The sequence below is a fragment of the Desmodus rotundus genome, chromosome 6, assembly GCF_022682495.2.
Source record: "Desmodus rotundus isolate HL8 chromosome 6, HLdesRot8A.1, whole genome shotgun sequence".
Taxonomy (NCBI): Eukaryota; Metazoa; Chordata; class Mammalia; order Chiroptera; family Phyllostomidae; genus Desmodus; species Desmodus rotundus.
Window position 1 is genome coordinate 112,020,417 of NC_071392.1, and position 23,013 is coordinate 112,043,429.

Below are 23,013 nucleotides of genomic sequence, written 5' to 3' on the forward strand. Positions count from 1 at the left end.
CTGGCTTTCTCTGCCCCCTGCCCCTCCTCTGCTCCCCAAAACTTCAGCTTGCTTGTCACTTTGGCTTACTGAGGCTCCAGCTCTGCGTCTGATGCTACGTGACTCAACTTTTCAGGGTCCTGATTCTAAATTTATGGGAGGGAGAACCTTGCTGGCTCGGTTGGGTTGGCAACCATCCCTGGTGCCATTGCTGTGGCTGGGGTGGTCCACAGTGGATGGGGTGGTCCACAGTGGATGGGGCGATACTTGCCCCTCAAAGGACCACAGACATCCTAATTACCCAGCAGAGCACACATCAGGTGCTCAGTGGATGTCAGTGGCCCTGGCCCAGGTCCCTCCTGCTTCCTGCAGCCCTTCCCAGGACTCCCCTCAAGAGTCTGAACCTGCCCCCCATGCACTCCCCCCAGTTATGAGCTCAGAGTCATCATCTGGAACACAGAGGATGTGGTTCTGGACGATGTGAACCCGCTCACTGGAGAGATGTCGAGTGACATCTATGTAAAAAGGTAGGCCTGCCAGCTGCACCGCACAGGTGGCTGAATACAGAGGTGAGGTTGCAAACTGGGGCTTGGGCCCTGGGGCTGAGCCAGAGCCCTGTCCCCTAAGCCCTCTAAGGTGCCTGGAGCTGGGTGGAAGGACTGGCCTGATGGGGGAGCCCACGGGGAAGCTGGGTTCTGGGTTTGGCCCCGCTGATGCCCCCCTCAGACGGCCCCTTCCCTGGGCTCCAGCTGGGTGAAGGGGCTGGAGCATGACAGGCAGGAGACAGATGTGCACTTCAACTCTCTGACTGGGGAGGGGAACTTCAACTGGCGCTTCGTGTTCCGCTTTGACTACCTGCCCACGGAGCGGGAGGTGAGCATCCGGCGCAGGCCTGGGCCCTTCGCCCTGGAGGAGGCTGAATTCCGGCAGCCGGCAGTGCTGGTCCTGCAGGTCTGGGACTATGACCGCATCTCTGCCAACGACTTCCTCGGTACGGCAGCCTTCCTCCCACCTCAACCTAACCCCGACTTCTGCCCTCATTGCCCTGCCCCCTGGCCCTTGGTTCCCTACTCTAACACTGCGGGATCCTGGGTGTCAGCCCTGGGTCACTAACCTTTGCCCTCTGGCCTAATTACTGAACTCATTCAGCTGTGAGCACTGTGTTCTCCATTCCTCCCCAAAGCCCCCGACTCAGTCCTTTGGTTTGACTCCAGCTCAGGTTGCTCTGGACTCTGAGGCCATCACCTTTGGTGCCTGTTTTAGCAATCTGGTCCCTCCCTTGACCCTGTTTTACTGGAGACTGTGGTGTGTGGTCCTTAGCTGTGTATTGACTACCACATTCTAATGGTTTCTGGTGCCCTGACTTACAATCCCACTGTGCTGCCTCCTTCCCCATGGCCCAGACGGACATTGATCTCCCGCCTAACCCAGAGAGCTCTGGACTTGCAGGATCCCTGGAGCTGCAGCTACCGGACATGGTGCGGGGCACCCGGGGCCCGGAGCTCTGCTCTGTGCGGCTGGCCCATGATGGGGCCCGGCCCAGGTGCAATCTGTTCCGCTGCCGCCGTTTGCGGGGCTGGTGGCCTGTGGTGAAGCTGCGGGAGCCAGAGGACGAGGAGCGGGAGCAGCGGGAGGCTCAGGCAGGCAAGAAGAGGCAGAGGAGGAGAAGGAAGGGCCGGCCAGAAGACTTAGAGTTCGCAGACCCGGGAGGCAACATCTACGTCCTCACGGTGGGTATGGCCAGGCCAGGGACTGGGGAGTCAGGTCTGAGCCACCTAAGAGCTAAGCCTCTGTTCCTCCCTTTTCTAGGGGAAGGTGGAGGCAGAGTTTGAGCTGCTGACTGTGGAAGAGGCTGAGAAATGGCCAGTGGGGAAGGGGCGGAAGGAGCCTGAACCCTTGGAGAAGCCTAAGTAAGTGGGCCCTGGGGGACCAGCCAGCGCTTGAAGAAAGGGGGGCGCAGGAGGCCTAGGGCTCCCTCATCGTTCTGACACCACCTTCTCCAACCCTTTACAGTCGCCCCAAAACCTCCTTCAACTGGTTTGTGAACCCACTGAAGACCTTTGTCTTCTTCATCTGGCGCCGGTACTGGCGCATCCTGGTGTTGCTGTTGCTGCTGGCGTTGATCATCATCTTCCTCCTCCTTGTCTTCTACACCATACCTGGGCAGATCAGCCAGGTCATCTTCCGTCCCCTCCACCAGCCCCCTGGCCCTAACTGACCTTGGACTCTGATCCCCTAGTGCCCATCCATCTCCTGCTCCTGGAAGTCCTTCCCATCAGTATGAGCTACTTGAGTTCACTGCTTCGTTTGAATAAAGCTTCACCTGCATCCACCACTACTGATGCCTAAGTATGTGCTGTGAGAATCCAGGGGCAGAGAACAGAGATGTTCTTGGTGACCTCAGATGCTGGGGACTCGCTGGGCAAATGAACACACAAGGATGAAGGGCTGCCCACGTGGCCCCACTGCCGGGCAGGATGTTTAGGGCCGCAGAGTAGCCCTGGTTCCCGAGGTGTCATACCCTCTGAGCAGCCCACCTGTTGCTTCTGCCAATGTCTGGGTCCTTCTCACCTAATCTGCTTATGGCTTCTGCCGTTCCATGACAGCTAAGCACTTCACAGACTTCATTAACTTATTCTTCACCAACCCTCAGAGTAGCCAGAGCCGTTAAGGACACTGTTGGCTCCAATCCCAGCCCAAACCGGCCTGAGCACAAGGTGAATGGGCTGGAAAAATGAATTCCCAGGATTTCGCTGGCAGGCTCTGGGTGGAGCTTGTCACAGGGTTCCGAGGATGTCACCAAGCCTTAGGGCTTAGCTCTGCTGTCCCCTGGGGGCAGCTCATTCACTGACAGGGAACTGCAGGATGGCTGCTGCAACCTCACTCTGAAGGGAAGCTCTCCTGGTCCTGACAGAGCCTGGCTCACACCGGGTCTCTGCAGCCAGGCGGGTAGGATGTGTGACGGGGCCCTGCCCTGGGGCTCAGGGCTGGAGGGGGGCCTCCTCCCAAACCACTGAGCTGGTAGGGTGAAGGGAGGTTCCCAGAGAAAATTCAGGATACTGTTCACAAGCGGGAATGGTTCCTGGATGGCCAAGAAAACAAGGCTCCCTACAGCTATCACCAGCGCCATTCAGATGAGACCGGTACCCAGATTAAATGACATGTCCAGCATCTCACAGACTGTAAGTGATCAGGTCAGGGCTGGACTGCAGGTCCGCCTGCCTCCAGAGAGTTTGCTACCACTGCCCTCTCCGCATCACCCCCACTACTGTCTGACATGGAAACTCCCTGAGAAATGACTGGGTGAGCTGACCGGCTGTTAATGACTCTATGGGGAGTGCTGGGGTCTCGGGGCCTGGTTCTCATTTTTTAAAAGATTTTATTTGTTCACTTTTTTAAATAGGGGAAGAGGGAAACACTGATGTATGATACGTCAAGATACATCAATTGGTTGATTCTCACACACTCCAACTGGGGTCCTGGCCCACAACCCAGGCATGTGCTCTGACTGGGAATCGAACTGGTTACCTGGTTCTCAGGCCACTGTTCCATCCACTGAGCCACACCAGCCAGGGCTCAGGGTTGGGTTCTATGATGGGAAGCCCTTACCAAGTCCAGAGCTGGGGTCTGATGCTAGCCCTGCTCCAGAATGGCCACTGCTACCTGTCCTTCAGTTCCGCCTCCACCTAGGAGACTGCACAGGACCTGGCTGAACACCCCTTGGCACCAGGAGCCAGTGAGGGCTTGGCACAGACCAGGGTCAGAGATCCAGGCGACTGAGCTCAGGGCGGCAGGGGCCCAGCTTTAGCAGTCACTGCGGAGCGGTAAGCCCTAGCCCGCTCCCAGGGCTCTGTTGCTAACATTGGGGTCGTACCCTCATGGACCTGGGGGACATGGTGGCTGCAGGAGACTCATCCTACAAAGGTCCATCTGAGGCTGAAACCAGAAGGCCCCCAGAGCACAACGGGGGAGGGACTGAGGATAGGACTGTGGGGTCGGCATCAGTCCGGTATGAAAGGAGCCTTGTAAACCAGGGGATGTCCATGGGGGCTCCTGGAGGGCATCTGGCCTGACCTGTTCTGATTGGCTTCAATAAGTGGCTATGATGAGGGGTCATCCCCAGGCTCTGGCTAGACCCAAGAACCACACAGAGACCAGCGCTATCACAACCGATACATTTATCAACCTGGGGCTGCGACGGACTCTCCAGGGGCAGGGGGCGGGGGGGCAGGGGGCAGAGAAATTGGAGAAAGAGGGAACAGTGAGGGGGGGAGGGGACAGCTACACTGTCTTCCCTAGATCAATTTTCTTCTGGATGGCTCGTGCCGAGTGGTAGATGAGTGAATCGATGAGTCCGGCCACTGGGGAGGGAGACGAGGGCTGGCACTGGCCCAGCTGGGCTCTTGACTTGACCTCCAGAGCCTTCCTGGTCAGGCCAGCATCTCCCCTTGACCTTGAGGTGCCCCTTCTCCCCCAACCAAAATCTGTGGGGAACCCAGGCTTTACATTCCCACCACGCCCCACCCCCAGACACCCCGGAGCCACTAACCTGTAAACATGCCCCCGATGATGGCGCACACGCCCGTGAGGAAGTGTGTGAAGGACCTGACGGGGGCGGGGTGGGGAGGGGATCAGCAGGCATCCCTACGGCCACCAGGCCCAGCGCCCTCCCTCTCCCCACCCTCACCTGTGCTTCTCTGTCAGCTTCACCATCATGGGCGAGAGCTCGTAGAGCACGAAGACTCCAGGAAGCCCCTGGTCGCCTAGCAGCCCATTGGCGACCTTCTCATGTCTGGTCACAGAGAACTGGTTTGTCCTCAGCACCTGGGACAAGAGGGGAGCCCGGGCCGGGGCCATGGCTACAACCTGACTCCTGAGCCCCTCCCTCCCACCCTGGCTCCTGCCTGTGTTTCGTAGTACCCTGAATGTCCTGGAGGAGAAAGCGAGGCCCCGTGTTCTCTCCCAGCCTAAAACCCCAGCTCCCCCTCCCGTCACCAGCTCCTTAGGTTTACCCCTCCCAGACACATTTGGTGGACTCTCAGTGGAGGCCCTCGGATGAGATACAACTCTTCAAGGCTGCATTGTGAGCTCCTGGCAAGGCTGGGCCTCCCTTCCTCTGCAAGCTCAGTCCGGTGCATTCTACCCATCTGCTGAGGTGCTGTTCCACAGGCCACAGCAGAAAGGAGTAGGGGGCCCAGGAAGGGTTAGCCCCAGCCCAGGGCAGACCACAGGGGAATGGGGGACAGACAGTGGGCACCGGATGGACAGATGGATGTGGTCTGAGCGAGTGAAAAGAGCAAATTCTTTGATGTCTGACAGCCTGAGGCCTGGGAGGGCACAGCACCTACACTCTCTGAGCCTCGGCTTATCACCCAGCACACGGGAATGAGAGCGGCACTTCACTTCCCAGGTTGAAGGGACTTAAGTGCTTGACACTGAGAGGGTCTCTGGCACCCGAGCCATGCAGACTTACCTCCCCATCCAGCTTCATGTACACGGTGGGTACCACCTTTACAAAGTACTGGAACATCATGGAGGCTGCAGGGAGAAGAGGGCACTGGGCATGGGTGCCGCGCGGGGCTTTGGGGTGGGGGTCTACCTCCCAAGCTGGTACCTTGAAGTGCAGTGACGTTGGTGTGGTCCAGGGGGTTCACAATGCCTGGGTAGTCCTCCCCAAATGACAGGTGCCGGATGTAGTGGGTCATGTTGATCTGCAAGTGACAGGGGTGCCCGAGTCTCAGAGTACTCGAGGCCCCCGCAGACCCCACCCCACCCAAAGCTCTGCGGGACAGGTGCAGACAGGGCCCCTGCGTCTGGGAGTGAGCGTGTGTGGATGGGGGTGGGAGGGAGCGGCCCTGTCTGGGGAAATCCGAGACAGGCCCCCCTTTTCCCCACCCGGGACTGCTCCTTCAGTCTGCGGGCTGCTGGGCTCCAACGTTTGAGGTTCTGGCTGCATCCATACTTTAGGCAAACACAGACTGGGCAGGGGTCCTTTGTGGCAGGTGCTTGCTTTCCCTGAGGTTCCAAGCCAGGGAAGCCTAGGCTGGAGGGGCTCCCGCCCTGTTCCAGTCTACGTCAAACTCAGCCACTAGAGGGATCTTTAAAACTCTGCACATCTGATCATGTCATGACCCCAGCTGAGGTGGGCGTAGGGCCACCCACTGCCCTCAGGACAAAGACCAGACTCTCCGGCATGGCCCCCAAGTCCTGCAGCCTGGCGTCCACCCAGCCCTCCAGCTCATCCACCCCCACTGGCCCTGAGGCTCATGAGAAGTGTCACAGTCCCTCCTGACCGTGTCTGGAATGCTCTTGTCCAACCCCATCTCCTGTCTGCAGCCCGTCTGGATCTCAGGTCAAAAGTCACTCTCAGTGACTCAGCTCTCAGTCTGGGTCCCCCGTCAGAATGTGGTGTATTTTTCTTTATCTGCTCCCCAACCCAGGATGTCCCCGCAGAGGAGGGAAGGCAACAACCACCTCCCACCCCACCCGCCCTCTCTGATTCCCATCTGGTACGTACGTTGTCCAGGCCAAAGCTCTGCAGGTCGTGGACTAGGAGGGAAGGGGAAGGTGTCACCAGGTGGAGCAGGACTGGACACCTGACTTCCTGAGAGTCCTTGCTAGGCCTCCTCACTCTTCTCTCTGGAGTGTGACCTGCCCGGCCCTTCTCTGACTCTTCATCCCGCCCCCTCTCCCCCAGCCTGGCCTTGCCTGAGGGCAGCCAGAAAGGGCTTTCCTTGGGCCTGGGGGAGAGGCCATGACCTCCTTGGGGCTCTTAAGAACACAGACTCCGGCTCTCCCGACCTGTACAGGGAGCCCTCTATGGGCACTGCTCCAGGCCTTCACCCCCACCAAGGCCCCGCTTGCAGGCCAGGAAACAAAACCCGCTGACTTTGGGTCTCCCGCTAAATAGAGCGGATGGCCAGTCACTGAATCCCAGTGGGGTGGGACCCGAGAACACTGTCCACACTCTTTCCTTGACTCTTCTGCCCCCTCCCTCACAGCCCCCGCCAAAGAAAACCCCGTGGCTGCCCCGCATCGCCTGTTCCCGAGTGAGTTCTTCCTTCCTTCTGACCCTGACCCTTCTGCGGCAAGGAACCCCAGCTCATCCAGAGTCACCCCAGGCCACCAGGCCAGAGAAGGCCCCAATCCCAGACCCATGCAAACCTCCCTCCATCCGGGGAGGGGAGGCTGCCCCAGACGCGGGGGCTTGGCCTTCCCGGGGGCAAGGCCACTTACTCTCCACAGCATGTACTGCAGCATGGGGGCGAGAAGGGGAGAGAAGGGAGGGAGAGAAAGAAGGTTCAGAGTTTCACAGTGAGAGCTACAGAGCAAAATACATGGTAGGAGGGAAGACTGGAATCTTCCTGCCTCAGCAGCTGGGTCTGGACCCAGCTAACAAGCCTCCCCCTGGTCCAAAGGAGCCCTTTCCTGAACAGCAAGAGTGTGAGGAGGGTTGGGGGAAGAATGATGGCCTAGGAAGAAAAAAAGACCTAGAGCCCAAACAGCCACATATCTAGTTGTGTGACCTTCAGCAAATCACTTGCCCTCTCTGGGCCTCAGCGATCTCTGCACAGGGCTGTCCTGAGGTCCGGGTAGGAACTAAGGTGGACAAGTACTCAGTAAACTTTACAGTCTCTCCTCCTCCCCCACCCCAAATCAACAAGGATGCCAGGGACTAGCTCTCTGACCTTCACTTCAGCCAGACTGCTGGCCTTGGGCCACTGTAGCTCTGTGCTTTTAAATTCCTTCCGGGGCACAGAACACCTGTCGTCCTGGGCTCCCTGACTCTCACACGGGGTGGGGAAGCAGAGGTGCTGCCTCCGCCTTCAGCAGTACCCAACCCCCCCCCCCCCCACAAATGCCTGCAGGCCCTCTGACAATAGCGTGCCGACTTCCCACAATCCCAGAGTCCACCCTTACCCAGCCACCTCCACAGTAAAGGGGGCTCCAGACCCACCTACCCAACCCTCCCCAACACTCAGCCTCACCCCCACAAACTGCCTTAAAGACCAGCAGGGCCACCTCCACTGGGCTGTCACTCCTGCGCATCTTAGTCACTGGGCAGCTCAGGACTGTCAGGCTGCCTCTCACCTCCTGGACCCCTGTCACCATGCAGCTCTGTACACCCCCAACAGGACCCGACCTCCCCTCCTCTCGGACCGTCTGCGGGCTCTGTTCCTCATCAGCGAAACCTCCACATATCCCCCTCACCTTCTTGTCCCAACCACAGTTGGGCTCTTCCTTGAAGGGGCTATTATCCTCACAGCCCCCCAAAGTGGGGACTATTTCCCACACCCATCCTTCTCCTTGGTCTAAAGAGAGGTCCTCTGTGCTCCTAAATACCAAGTCCAGATCACTGTCCTTCGACTTTCCCTAAAAATCCCCAGCTTTGCAGCTCATGGCAAACTATTCCACCAACTCGCCCTACGTGTTTTAGTTGCTTAGGGCTCCACACAGACCCCCCAGGTCAGTCCTCAAAGGTTCTGGCCCCTGGCCCCCACTCTCTCCTACATGACCCCATCATAATTCCTGGGGGTTCCATGTCACCCAGCTGCCAATCTACCCACACCGGGGTAGCAGTCTGCCTTTCCCCCTGTTGCCAGCTTCAAGCTTCCTGTGCTCAGAGTCTTTCCTGGCCACCCCATATAAAACAGCACACACGTGTCGTCTCACCCAAGCCCCTCGCCCCCATCATCTACCCTGCCTTTTTTGGTTCTTATTATTTAACGACATCTGATATACCATATATGTCACATACTTGTGTATTATCTGTTTCTTCACTAGAATGTTCTAAGGGCAGGGACTTTGTTCTGTTCACTGCTGTGTCCTTACCACCTGGACTAGCACGTGGCACACAGTAGCTGATTAGTAAATATCTAGTGCATGAATAAATGAAGGAATGAGCATAGATTTCATTTCTTCATCCCTGTGAGGTGGGTACTAGTAGCTTCGGCGACTAGTACCCCGCTTTACGGAAGAACCTGAGTAGGGCTCACTGCTTCCCAAACATGACATGACTCGGGAATGGAAAGACCTGTGTCCCAACGCAGCTCGGCTTCCCCCACAGCCTCCCACACAGGTCACCTGGGCCTGGGCGCTGCCTTTCAAACAGGCGCCTCCCATAACCCAGGCCTACCCTATGGTTTTGAAGCTGCACAAATACCCTAGGAGATAAGGACTATCATCACCATTTTGTAAAGTAGGAAACTGAAGCTCAGAACAGTTAAGAAACTTTCTCAAAGTTTCGCACAGCCAGTAAGGTCTGAAACTGAAACCTGAGCCCAGGAGTCGGGGTCCTCAGCCGGGGTGCTCTTAGCTGTCGTACCAGACTGCCACCCGATAGGAAGGTCTGCTCGGGGCTAAACACACAGAACATCAGGCAGGTGAAGGGGCCTCAAACTCACCCAGGTGTCCCCTGGTCTAAGCGCCCCCTGCTGATGGAGGCCACTCACCGTGCACGTGGGACTGCTGGAAGCTCTTCCCGGGAGCAAAGTGGAAGTTTCCAGCCACCTGTAGGGGATATTCCCCGTCACTATCCAGGTGTTTCCTCCCTTCCCTTTATCCCCTGAGGGCCTGGGAGGCCCTCGATTCCCAGTGGAGTGGGGCCAACCCACAGCCCGACTGGCCCCGCCCGGCCTCGCTCCCTCCTGCACCTTGTTGACTTCCAAGAAGCCGTACACCTGGCAGCCCTCGTTCTTCTGCTCCTGCATCTTCTGGCTGAAGCCCTCTCGCCGGCACTGCTCGATTGTGTCTGGGTTCTTGAAGGCCCAGCCTCGGCGGCGATACGCCTCCCGCACATCCTCGCAGGTGTTACAGCACCTGCAGGAGAGGGGGCGAGAAGACAGTGCTGGCACCGCGGGGAATGAACCTCGAGCAGCTCTGCCTGCTGACAGAGCCTCCGTGAGCCTCATCCTTGACCACCAAACGTTCTCCAAGTGTGTCTTCAGTGACCACAGAACTGTTAAAAATTCCGATTCCTATTCTGTTTGGGGCACTGAAAATTTTGGAACAGACGGTGGGGATGACTGCACAATGAATGCTGTGAGTGCGTGATCAAAACGGCGAAATTCACATCACGCGTTATTTTACCACAATACGAATTGTTAAAACTGCACATTCCCAGGACCCACCCCTGACCCGCTGAATGAGCTTCTCAGGGGTCAGGGCTCAGGGCTGGGAAACATAATAGCAGTTGCTCTACATCAAGGGCCTAATAATCTGAACTAGGCCTTCCACCTCAGGGCTGTATACAGAGGATACAAATACTTAATCCGGATGTGACTCTCACAAGAAAGGTGCCATAATCATCGTTCACGAGAGAGGCTATGTGGCCTGGCCCAAGGACATGTGGGCGGAACCAGGCAGCTGGACTCCAGATAGCGCCTCTGAGCCAGAGCAAGGGCCACTTCAGCCTCTTCTCCAGGTCTGCGGCCCCCGGCAGGGCTGGGCACGGAGCTTCAGTCCCTCACACTCGGTGACTGAGGCACATGCCCCACCCCCTCCAAATTCTTGGTCCGACCCCCACACCTGCCTCCCGGTGAGGCTGAGGATGGCTGACATACAGCGCCTGACGGTAGCCCTGCCCCCCCACCTCCCCGCCACCAGGGTCTGCTCACTTGATGTCTTCTGTCTCAGCGCCATAGCAGCTCTCACAGCGCTCAGGGTCCAGGGAGTTAGGGTCGAACACCTTCATCTCCGCTTTCCCGAGCTCTAAGGGGAGTGGGGGGGGGTGTCAGCTGGGGGCAGGCACACTGAAGTCTGCACTCCCAAGCCCCGCACAGGCCCTCTGCACTGTGACTTGGGAATAATAAAAGTTATAATAATAGTTAATTTTTACATAGTGCATACTGTGTGTCAGGCACCAAGCACTTCTACACACGTATTATTTCCTTTAACAACAGTAACAGTAAGAAAACAATAATGGTCAATACTAACAGTCGGCTGGGCTGTTAGGTCACCATAATGTACATGTGTCATCATACTTCATCCTCACAGGGACTCTGTAAAGGTGAGGTTATTGTCCCCATCGTACTTGAGAAGACGCTGAGGCTAAGACATGAGAAGTGACTTTGCACAATGCAACACAGTACGTGGCAGACTTCGGCTCTAGTTCCAAAGTGGATGCCCAGAACCACGTTCCCAGGCGCTTCTCAGACTCTCTGCGCTGGCTCCCTGCCTCTAACTACGTCATCATAATCGGAGGCTTCAATATTCAATACCGTGACAGCCTGTCCTCCAACAGCCTTCTTCTGCCATCTCACCCCAGCTCTCCATTCCCATGCTCATACCTAGACCCCGTCATTAGCAATTGCTGCAAACTTTTCAAAATTCGATGTCAAGTATCCCGATCTGCAAGCACGGACCCTTATTCTCTGAGCTCACTATCTCTGATATGCGGAATACACCAATTCTTTGGCACCACTAACACTATCACCCCTTCATGTCCTCAATTCCCTACTCGTACTCCAAGGTCCCAATGGGGAAAGACCGGTCTCTTTAATGAACAGTGCTGGAAGAACGGATATTCACACGCAGATAATGAACTTGGACCCCTATCTTACATCACTCATAAAAATGAACTCAAAATGGATTGATGACTGAAATGTAAGACTTGCTACCATGAAATTCCTAGAAGAGAACATAGGGAAAAAGCTCCTTGACATTGGTCTTGGCAATAACCTTCTGGATTTGACACCAAAAATATAGTTGACAAAGGGAAAAATAAACAAGTGGGACTGCATCAAAATTAAAAGCTTCAGCACACGAAACAAGCAATTATTAACAAAATGAAAAGGCAGCCTACAGCATAGGAGCAAATATTTGCAAATATTATCTCTAGTAAGAGGTTAATGTCTGAATATAAGGAACTCACATAACTCAACAGCATAAACCCCCAAATAATAATCCAGTTAAAAATGGGCAAAGGACTCGAATAGATATTTTCAAAAGAAGACATACATATCACCAAGAGGCACCTGAAAAGGTGCTTAACATCATTCATCACCATGGAAACGCAAATCAAAACCCTGAGGGATGACCTCACACCTGTTAGAATGACTATTAAGAACAACAACAACAAAACCCCCAAAGAGAAGAAACAACACACAAAAATTAGAGATAAATATTGGAAAGGATGTGGAGAAAAGGGAACCCTTATGCAATGTTGGTGGGAATGTAAATTGGTACAGCCACTATGAAAAGCAGTATAGGAATTTCTCAAAAAATTAAAAATAGAACTGCCATATGTTCCAGCAATCCTATTTCTGAATGTATGTATATGTATTTGTACACACACGCACACGCACACACGAAATGAAATCAGTAAGATCAGCATCTAAAAGAGCCATCTGCCGTCCCGTGTTCGCTGCAGTATTATCAGAATAGCCAAGCCATTGAAACAAGCTAAGTGTCCATCAACAGATGAATGGGTAAAGAAGATGTGATGTGACATACGTGGAATGGTACTCAGCCATTAAAAAGAGGAAAATCCTGTCATTTGCAATAACATGGCTAGAACCTTGAGGACATTGTGCTAAGTGAAATACGTCAGACAGAGAAAGACAAATACTGTATGATCTCACTTATTCCAAAAATGGTGGATTCCAAAAATGCCAAACTCACAGGAACAGAGAGCAGACTGGTGGTTGCCAGGGGCTGGGTGGAGGGTGGGGGGTGGGGGCAGATGTTGGTCAAAGGGCACAGACTTCCAGTTACAAAATGAATGACTTCTGGGAATCTGCTGGTGACTACAGTTAACAATGCTGTGCTTGTATACTTTCATTGAACGTTGCTAAGAGAGTAGATCTTAAATATTCTCATCACACACACAAAAATGGTAACTATGTGAGGTGATAATGTCTCAACTAACCTTATTGTGGTAATCATCTTGCAATATATACATATATTGAATCACATCTTAAACTTACACAGTGTTGTATTTCAACTATTTGAACAAAGCTGGAAAATAAATTCCATGGTCCATTGCTGTAATTATTCTCTTGCACATAACCACAACTCATTAGTTCCTCTCCCTTCACTGTACAAGCCCAGCAGAACCCAAACCCTAGTTCGATTCAACTGTGTGTGACTACTTCTTGCCTGTGCCTCCCTTACGAATGCATGGCAGTCCCATCCTATTTCATTTCACTAAGGAGTTCACTCTCCCATTCTCTGAGATGGTTAATTTACGTTTGCCTTTCTCCTTACACTTCCAAAGTCCCTTCCCCTTTCTTCACTCTTAGTTAATCACCTTGCTGTCAATTTCCACTAAGAAAAGAGAAGCAACAGAACCTCCCTTCATCTTACCACCAAACTCACCCCCATTTCTACATTCTCCCCAAGCCCTCATCCCACTTCTCTGTTCTCTTTTACAGCAAAACTCCTGAAAGGGTCATCTATACTTGATGTCCCCACTTCCTTTTCTGCCCTTTGATTAGATTTTCATCCCCAACAGCATCAGGACTATTCCTTTCAAAGTCTCCAGTGCTACCAAGGGCAATGGTCAATTCACACTCCTCATTTTACCGGACCATCAGTAGCTTTCGACAACTGTTCACTCCCTCTCCTTGAAACTCTTTCCTCTTCTTGGCTTTTGGTACATCTCTGGGTTCTCTTCTACCTTAATGGCTAATCCTTCTCAATCTTCCTTCCTGGGTCTTCATTTCCTGACTTCTAAGTATTGGAGGGGCCCAGGTTACCATCCCTAGACCTCTCCTCTACCTGCATCACTCCCTAGGTTTTGTCATTTAGTCCAAAGGCTTTTAACACCATCTATATACTGATAACTCCTACACTTATTTCTCTAGCCTTCCTCCCCAAAGTCTAGACTAGTACATCTAATTGCCTCCTTCACATCAGTAGGGTATACAATGGACACCCTAAATTTAACATGCCTCAAACCTGAAATTTCTCCCCAAATCCTGATCCTCCCCTGGGGCACCATTCTCCAAGATGATACCCATTTCCTGGAAGCCACATCCTTATGTATTCCCCTTCCACAACAAATAGTGCTGACCTGTGTAACCCCTGGTATATGGCAGAAACGATGGTGTGCAACTTTGGAGGCTAGGTCATAAAAGAAATTGTGGTTTTCACCTCTCTCCTAGATCACCTGAACAGGGGGAAGCCAGCTGCCGAGCTGTGAGGACACCCAGCAGCCCTACCGAGAGGCCCACGTGGTGAAGGCACTGAGGCACCCTGGCCACAGCCAGATGCGTGAGCGCTTTGAGATGCAGCTCCTCCAGCCCCAGTCAAGCCTTCAGATGATTGCAGCCCCGGTCAACAGCTTCACTCCAACCTCCCAAGACCCTAAGCCAGAACCAGTGGCTTAGTTTGTTGTTCTAAGCCACTAACTTTTGTCGTAGTTTGTTACACAGCAGTGGACATATAATGTTCCCCTGCCTCTCCCACACAACACAAAAATCCTCCTCCTCTCTGGTTATTCTTAACTCAATTCATTCATTTGCTCAGGCCAGAAGCTTTGGAGTCAAAGCCTTGACTGCTCTCCTGTACCTCACATCCAATCCTTCAGCAAACCCTAATGGTTTTACTGGTGTTCAACATGTATCTATTGAATGAATGAATGGTAAAGCTCACCAACAGAGCAATCCCTACGGTATGAAAAATCATAGCTTTGAGGAGAGTTTTGTATGGTGGAAAACAATTAATGAAGACATTGGGAGGCTGCCTAGAGAAAAGCGGAGAAACTAAAAGTGAACAACCACTCTGTACTAACAATTGTACACATATTACTTCATTTGATCCTCTAAGTCCAGGTGGTGGGAACCACTGTTGACCACCACTTTATAGCTGAGGTCATAGACTGAAAGATACAAAATGACATCTGAACTCAGTAATCTAGCTCAAGAACATCTCTTAACCTTAAGTCACCCTACATTCCAAAAGGAAAGAGCATTAAGGGCTGAAAGCAAACACTCAGAGAAGCTTGGGTCCATCTACAGGAAGTCTGCCAAGGCAACAGGGCCCATCCTCAAACTTTTGTTACTCAAACCATGATATGCAAGGATTGGGGACATCTGAGAATGATAGCCAGGTAGAATATTCTTCTCAACATACAGACGCTAGGAGCCTGGATTTCGGGCCACTCTGATTAGTATCTGGGAGACCCTAGGCAAGCCATTTGCCTTCTCTGGGCCTTGGCTGCTTCATTGGTCACTAGGCCAGCCACAGCCCACTTGCCCAGATATAGGGCTTGGGTACCTCCAGCTCTGGGATCTGAGATCAGCCCCCCCACCCCCCCAGTTACCGTGACGCTCTGCCTCGGAGCTCACGGGGATGCCATCCTTATCCAGCCGTTGCTTGAACAGGTTGTGTTCCACATCCAGCTGCTGTTCGCCAGCCACGTCCATGGCATCGATGCTCAGATCTGGAAGCAGGAAGCCAGGGTAGGGTACTGAGAGCCTTGGGGCAAGGGAATCTTGAGTTTCGGACAGTAGGGGATGCTGGGCCTGTCTTGGGGCAGCAATGGGTTAGGGCAAGGGGGTTGTCCTGGGCTCCAGTCCAGAACCTCAGGCTGTAAGTGCAAAACTGGAAGCCCACCTAAGAACCCTGGGACTTGCAATTCCCACCCTGGGGTAGGTACTCACAGGCACAAGGCATGCGCGGAAAAAATACATCGATGTTGATCTTCAGTTTATCTCCCCGTGACTTGTCCACGTAGAGTTCAGGATGCACCTGGGGCAGTACTACCTCAGTAAGATTTGGCCTCCTGCCCCATTCCCATTCCCCACTCCCATTCCTAAAGATGCTATTCCCATACTGTCAAGGCCCGCAAACGTACTCGGCCCCGCCCCTTACCTCTGTGGTTAGGTAATACTGCAGCTCGGACAGGAACAGAAGCAGCATGAGAAGGCCACTGATAATGGTCACTGCAGGGCAGGGAGCGAGTGTCAGAATGGCCTCTGCTCATCTCTCCCTGCCCCTGGCAGGCCGGACAGAGTGCAGGAGCCCTGGCCAAGCTCCAGGACACCCCTCTCTGCGAGACCCCCGCCCTGCCACTGCATACCCGTAGCGCCCCCACAGGTCTTGACCCGGAAGTCCTCCAGGGTCTTAGGGTAGGCATCGAACTGCTTTAGCTTCCCCAGCGCCTCCATGGGGACCAGCCGGAAAGCAGAGGCCAGCTGGCCCGCCCCTGCCGCCTCCCGCTTCCGGCTCGGAGCTTGAGCCCCGCCCCACTCCCTGCACGCAGGCGCAGCGAGGCGCACGCTCAGCTCCACCCCTTACCTGCGTTCTCTCTCAGACTGTACGTCCCTTAGGTGCTACTGGCGACCTTGTCTGGACGCCGTCCGCTGGCAAGTGCTCCGTTAGTCAGGGTGGTCCTCTGTGGGCCAGGGTGCCCGGAGGAGGTCTCTGCGGGGCACAGAAAGCAATAGCAGCACTCGCTTGTCTAGCTTGTGCTGGGAACATCGCCAAGAGTTTCACATCAGACTCTTGGAACAACTTGGAACCTCCTAAAACAGTGGTTTTCAAAGTGTCCCCAACCAGCAGCCTCATTATTATCTGGAAACTGATTAGAAATGAAAATTGTCGGACCCCAACACAGAACCTGTAGGTGTGGCTCCCAGGTTTCAGTCTGAGAATCACCGCTGTAGCAAGTAGGTGTGACATCCATTTTCTGGAGGAGAAAGTGTGGCCTGGAGAAGCTAGGTAACTTGCCCTACATCCCAGCCCATTAATGCAGGGCCTGATTCCAACCCGTTTCTTCTGGACCTCAGAAGACTCTGGGGGCCAGGACCTTGGGGCTGATTTTACTCAACAGCACCGTTTCCCCTGAGCGTGGCTCATGGTGGTGCAGGGCTCAGATCTTTTCAGTGATGTAAGACCGGGACTTGGGTGAGAGGCGTCTGTAGGAGAAAGTGACTGACATGCTAGGTTAGAGAAGGCTTCCAGGAAGAGGAGGAGGGACGCGAGGTGGGTGCCTTGTGGCAGTCCGGGGAGAGGCTGAGCAAGGCCAGAGTCCCCCTTCTGCCCTCAGGCTTCAGGCTGCTAGGGAAGGGGAAAGGACTAACTCACAGTAATTGAAAACTGACAATATGCTAAGTGCTGTAACCCGTTCATTCTACCATCAGAACAACCTGGGGAGATAGGTGCTATTTCAAACCCCATGTTATAGATGGGGAAGCCAAGCGGTGAATTGACTTTGCCCAAGGTTGTAGGGTTAGTTAATGGAGCCAAGCTAAGATTCAAGGCCTGTTTTTTCCACTTCCAGAGCCTGGGTCTTTTCCATGCATAAACTGCCACCACAAAGTACGAGAGGCATTTATCCTCAGATGGATTCCCACGGGTAACCTTAGCAGAAATTGTCCTCTCTGACCTGTGTCCATCCTGTGCTCATCCATGTTTGACTTGGAAGCCCCGCCCCCTCAGTGCGGCCCCAGACTGACTCACTCCTTCACTCCTTTAATACATATTTATAACATGGTGAATAAGGCCGTGCCGGGGGTCTCAGGGCCCAATTAAGAGAGTTTCTTAGGGACTTCAGTAATCCAGGGGTCAGGGAAGGAACCCCCAATGAGTGACATTTAAAATAAGCCTTGAAGAAAGGGAAGGAACTAGGGAGGTAAAGTGCTGAGGGTACAAGTGGGAGGGAGGATGGGTTCCAGGAAGTGGAACTGCAAATGCAAAGGCCCTGGGGCAAGATGGACCTTGGAAAGTTCTAGGAACAGGAAAAAGCCAGAATGGCTGGACAATGTGTAAGATGAGTGAGGGTTTTGGATTGCATTCTGAGTGCAATGGGATGCCATTTTAAAGGTCCAAGCAGGAAATTAGTTTAAGATCATGCCAGTTACTGGATGAAGAATGGATGAGGGAATGGGTAAAACAGAAGCCGAGATACCAATTAGGAAGCTGTTGCAGGCTGTGGAAGGAAAACATTCTGAGCCCCTCTTTAGAAAGGCCAAATATAATTCGAATCTGAGCTTCCATCTTAATGAAGGAATCAGTATTTCTCTGTAAAATACTTTGCTGGCTGAATATGTTCAGCTAAGGCAGTGGATCTTCCCTGGACCAGCAGCATTGGCGCCACCTGGAAACTTGTTAGAAATGCAAATTCTCCTCTTCCCCCCAAAACTGAATGGGAAACTTTCGGGATGCCCTCAGCATTCGGTGTTTTTATTAAGACTTCCAGGTGATTTCCGATGAGTACTCAAATTTGAGAAGCACTGAGCTGAGAAGAGTCTCAGGCAAACGTTTTTTATTGGCACTACGGTACAATTCACCTAAGGAAGAACCTTCTTTTAATATTTGTAGAGCATTATTTAAATAATTATATAAGTCATAAAACAATAACCGATGAGAAAATTGATTGTAAAGGTTCTAGCTCCAGCAATATGCAGACTTAACCCTCCTGCTGCAAAGTGTGTTGAAATGCCGAATGACAAATATCCCTTTGAGCATATGGCTGACTCATGAAAAAATAAGAAAATTCCCAGGTGCTAAAAGTAAAGCGGTTGAAAAGGCAGTGAACTTGTGAGCTGCCTCTGGGCAGGGATCGGGGGTGGAGGTTCGTGGAGCTGGTGCGTCAGCAATCTACAGCCTTCAATTTTCTTTTTCTTTTTTCTTTTAGCACAATAATAATTCATATTAGCACAGGCATTTACAGTTTACAAAGCACTTTTATGTAAATGATTTTGTCCATTGGGAGGAAACATGAGTTAGAAGCTGTAATTTGGTAAAATGCTACATGAGTTTAAAAAGGCTTTGGGAGGAGGTGGCTTTTTTTATTGGAATCAAATAGGTGGAAAGGAAATGGTTTCATACAGTATTTTTAATCAGGGTAGCCTGACGCCCCACCCCCATGACCATATTGTACGTGCCTTATTATCACTGTCAAAATAGACGGGGACGGGAGGAGGTCTTCTTTGGGTATTGGACATTAATGCCTGTATAAGGGGAGGAGATGATACCTTGCGGCCTCAATAAAACATTGCTGAGACATCATAATCATACATAGTGTATGGTTCCATCTATGTGAAGTGACCAAACAAGACAAATCTGTAGAGAAAATAGGTTAGTGGCTGCCTAAAATGAGTGGGATTGGCTGCAAGTGTGAGTGAGGGATCTTTGATGGAGAAGTCCTAAAACTGGACTGTGGCGAGGCTTGCGCAACTGTATAAATTTACTGCAAGTCATCGAATCGTATGCTTAAAATGCGTGAATTTTATGGTGTTGTAAATTGTGCCTTGATAAAGTTGTTGAAAAGCAAAGCTAACATTCTGAGATGTTTTTAATTTTTTCAAAGATCATTCCTCCCCCCTCTGCCCCCAGAGGCTAGAGAAGAGGAAAATGGGGCGTCACCCCTCTGGGGTGATGACTGCGTTCTGGAACTGCACGGTGGCGATGGCTGCACAACGCTGTGAATGTCCCGCCACTGAATTGCACTCTTTGACATGGTTAAAATGGTAACGTTTTTTGAGTGTTTTACAACAGTAAAACAAGGTTATATCAGTTGACGTAAAATAGCACTAAAGCTCACTATGCATCTTTTTCTAGATGATTTTAAAAGTCTTTTTATTTTGAAATAACTATAGTTCATAAGACATTGCAAAAATAGTAAAGGGAGGTCCCATGTACCCATCACCTAGTTTCTCTTGCCATATGGTACTTATAGTACATTATTCAAATCAGGCAACTGACATCGGTACAATCCAATTACCTGGACTACAGGCCTTGCTCAGAGTTTCTGGTGAATTGTTTTAAAAGCTATAAAATACCCACTGCATATTTCCACTAGTTAAGATGAACTGCTTTACTGTTCTCATCCCATGGAAGAAAATATTTTGATTTAAAAACATAAAATGGTTTCTGACCTTTTCCCCCTTGAATTTAGGGGGTGTGAGTGGAGATGAAGAGAAGAAAGCAGTTTGGAGATAGAAGCAAATGTATATAAACATGGATTTGGAAATCACAGGAGAGGGAGAAATCAAGGATAGCACATGGGCTTCTGGCTTCAGCAACTGGGTGAGTGGCGGGACCACTTAAGGACAGAGAAGTCTTGGGAGGGCATTGGCTTAAAGGGGAAAATCCCAAGCTGAGTCTCAGGTGTATTCAGTGTGCGAGGTCTCTGAGACATCTCAATGGAAGTCCACTGAGCTGCAGGACATGGGGTCCAGTGAAGAGAGGCCTGAGCTGGTTTCAAAATTGGAGAGGGGTCATCACACATAAATTGGATTTGAGTTTCCTCTCAACTCTGTCCGTGTATCCCATAAATGTTTATTAGGTGATTCTATCTCTTAGGGATGCAGCAGTAAAGAAGACACAAGGTTGGCCCCTTTCTTTGGGTAGGCTGCCTGTGTGTGATGGACAGGAGAGGGTGGCAGCTTTGTCCAGGCAGGCTGAGGGCGGGAGGTCACAATGCACACTCTGTGATGAGGTCTGTGCTATAACTGGGTGGCGGATGGACCCCACTGGGAGCCAAGCTTTCCTCCTGTGGGGAGGATACAGGACACAGCATATATTATCTTTCTACTCTTGCACCTTCCCTCCCAGGCCCCGTTAGAGTCCTATTTGGAGGTGAGCAAATGGATGAGGAGGCAGAAGATGTGGGGTTGGGAGGAGGTATGGTGTGGAGGGTGGAGGGTGGAGGCTGGGAAGCCGTAGAGGCCAGCAGGACAAAGGCTTGGGCAGCTGGTTGTGGCCTCACCCTCTTCTCTCCCGGACCCAGGTGGAGAAGCCAGTCTGATGCCTGCCACAGAAGCCATCGCCTGGGTCAGACATGAAGTGTGCGTGTCAGATTCTTGTCCTCTGGGTCTTCTCGGTGCTCCTCTTGTGTCTGATGATCCGCTGCCTGGATCAGAAACCTGAATTGGCACTCCAGGAAAAACTGACGTACTTGGGACCGTGGTGTGGCAACTGCCTTTGGTTCAAGTTCAAGAAGTGTGGCAGCCCAGCCGGGACCCTCAACGACTCCCTGTGCTACCACGCAGTCAGAGAAGCAAACTGCTTTGATACATGCTGTGAGAAGATGACGGGGCCCCCGATGAGGACAACAGAGTCTGTGACCCCCGACACTGTGCTCTGGTGGTTGGTCAGTGGTCGACACTGGGCCTAACCCTCCCCTGTTCTTCCCAGGCCTAGCCCATCTCCCACTTCCGGCCCAAACCCCTGCCCTTGGCCCTGGCTTAGTGCACCTCCCATCTTCAAAGCCTCAGCCCCTGACCTCTAGATGGGGGTTTCACCCACCTGGGTCTGCTTTCTTCCCACCGGGAGCTGATACCTGGGTCCTAGCCCTCAATCTCCTCCCTCTGGCTGTTCCCAGGGCGTGAGCTCAGCAAGCGAGCTGGGCAAAGTGTGGGAGAAGCTGTTCCGGGTGATTCCCAGGCCCTCAGTAAGGCATAGTGATCTGTGTTATGGGTCTTGTGTGCTGGTGGGGAACTCAAAGGTCCTGCGAAGGGCTTCTGGCCTTGGCAACAATGTCACCCAACACACCACAGTCTTCAGGTGGGTGCTAAGGCGAGGGCAGGGAGCAGGAAGGTCCAGGCCTGTCCCCAGAGTTCTGCCAGTTTCTGTTCTCCTTCCCAGGGTGAAATCGGCCCCTGTTCAGCGTTTCAAGACAGTAGGGAACCAAACCATGGGCTTCACCTGCCGTAGGAATGCTGGGGCCCAGGGTTCCTGGAGACAGCTGCTGCTGCTTCTCCTGAAGCTTTCTGGTCTGGCATGGACTTCGGATGCTCTGAGTCAGGAGGTGATGGTCTGGGCTCTCAGACATTCAGAGCGTGGGGTGGCGGTCACTGTGGGATAACCTATGGAGGGCAACTGCAGGACATTCCCGGTCTCAGGGGCTGCTGACACTCCCCCCACCTCCTAATTCTTTCTTAGATTTTGGAAGATGACCTAGTTCCCTAGCAGAATGGAAGATAGCAAAGACCAGGTAAGGGGACAGGAAGGAGTGAGATATGGCTGTGGGCTGCTTTGGGAAGGGCCCCAGGTAGGCCCCCTCGCTGTTCTTCCTCAGATCCTGGTGATCAGCCAGCCACACCTTCCTCAGGTACAGCCAGAGTGGCAGGCTGGATAACCAGGGTCAGTATCCATCCCTGGGGCTCGTGGCTCTGTTCTGTGCCTTATCCATCTATGACCCAGCTCAGAGTCTTATTCCTTCCCCACCTAAAACCCTATGCCTTCCCCTATGCCTTCAGCATAAAGCCTAAAAATTTCTGCCTGGCTTTCAAGACGTTGCATGATCTGACCCTTCCTCTCCCCTCCTCTCTCCCAGGCTCACACGCTGGGCTTGTTGGCATTCCCCAAACACACCAGCTGCCTGTGCCTTTTCACACACTGTTCCCTCTGCCCGGAATGCCCTTCTCTTCTCTCCCTGGGGAATCCTCTCTCTTCCTCTAATATGAGGAGGAGCTGCTAACTGATGCTTGCTTTTCTGGGCTCTGGGGTCACTCTGTGTGTTCAGAGTCTGTCTCCCCTGGAGAAAGTGAGCTCCATTCTCCTCCCAGCTCCAGGAGGCAGCCTGTCACACTTGATGGCTTTTCTTTTTCACACTTGATGTTGAATGAGGTGTTGAATGAGGGGAGGTGGGACAAGGGCTGGATTCCTTTGTTAACACATACATTTCTCTCTCATTCACCAGGATGCCCGTTTTGGATTTGAATCAGAGAAGCAAAGAAAGTGAGAAGATGTTGATCAGAACAATGGCCCTAAGGAGGTTACCGCCTAGCACAGAAGCAGAAATGGAAGTCAGCACGAGTGTGTGGTGGGCAGGCTCACCACACACACATGATGCACTGCCCGTGCACACAAGTCCTGGTCCTTTGGTCCTGAAAGCAGGAGAGTCTTGGGTTGTAGCAGCAACAGTGGAACTAGGGGGACTTTCAGGGGTGAAGGGCAAGAGGAAATTGTGTGGACATCAGTCGGGTACTGAATAAAATCCTGGTCTGATTCTCTTACCTGTGAGGACAGTGTCAGGGGAGGAAGGGCCTGACTTGGCTTCCTGATCGCAGGGCAGTATTTCCGTGGCTTTCTCTGCCCGAGTCCCTGGGTCATGCAGACGGTGTCAATCTAGACCCAACC

At 52.6% G+C, this 23,013-nt stretch overlaps 3 protein-coding genes across 8 annotated transcripts in view; 2 read left to right on the top strand and 1 right to left on the bottom strand.

Annotated features, from left to right (window-relative positions):
* The window catches only part of LOC112303728 (fer-1-like protein 4), a 31,168-nt gene extending 28,861 nt beyond the window's left edge, over window positions 1-2,307 (top strand). For 4 of the 5 annotated variants that reach the window (XM_053927326.1, XM_053927327.1, XM_053927325.1 and 1 more), the window contains exons 41-45: window positions 408-506; window positions 729-970; window positions 1,429-1,709; window positions 1,789-1,889; window positions 1,993-2,307. In XM_053927326.1, the coding sequence (XP_053783301.1) occupies window positions 408-506; window positions 729-970; window positions 1,429-1,709; window positions 1,789-1,889; window positions 1,993-2,197 (928 nt within the window). In that variant the 3' untranslated portion in view covers window positions 2,198-2,307. Of the gene's footprint in view, window positions 1-407; window positions 507-728; window positions 971-1,428; window positions 1,710-1,788; window positions 1,890-1,992 lie in introns of those variants that run through there. The other variant, XM_053927329.1, reaches the window with a different exon arrangement.
* Window positions 2,308-4,140: 1,833 nt separating this feature from the next.
* On the bottom strand, window positions 4,141-16,142 carry ERGIC3 (ERGIC and golgi 3). 2 transcript variants are annotated; one of them, XM_024559795.3, is made up of 14 exons: window positions 16,004-16,142; window positions 15,796-15,866; window positions 15,585-15,672; window positions 15,245-15,364; window positions 10,596-10,689; window positions 9,633-9,798; window positions 9,432-9,489; window positions 7,216-7,230; window positions 6,497-6,528; window positions 5,594-5,690; window positions 5,453-5,517; window positions 4,667-4,803; window positions 4,529-4,584; window positions 4,141-4,340 (listed from the first exon to the last, which is right to left on the bottom strand). In XM_024559795.3, the coding sequence occupies exons 1-14, from the start codon at window positions 16,089-16,091 to the stop codon at window positions 4,261-4,263; spliced, it is 1,167 nt and encodes a 388-aa protein (XP_024415563.1). In that variant the 5' UTR covers window positions 16,092-16,142; the 3' UTR covers window positions 4,141-4,260. The 2 variants fall into 2 exon arrangements, with proteins under 2 accessions (XP_024415563.1, XP_024415564.1); XM_024559796.3 differs by lacking the exon at window positions 7,216-7,230.
* A 4,568-nt stretch (window positions 16,143-20,710) lies between these two features.
* On the top strand, window positions 20,711-21,840 carry C6H20orf173 (chromosome 6 C20orf173 homolog). Its single transcript, XM_024559264.1, has 4 exons — window positions 20,711-21,022; window positions 21,254-21,435; window positions 21,586-21,679; window positions 21,814-21,840. Exons 1-4 carry the CDS (start codon window positions 20,711-20,713, stop codon window positions 21,838-21,840), a joined length of 615 nt encoding a protein of 204 aa, XP_024415032.1.
* The last annotated feature ends 1,173 nt before the right edge of the window (window positions 21,841-23,013 follow it).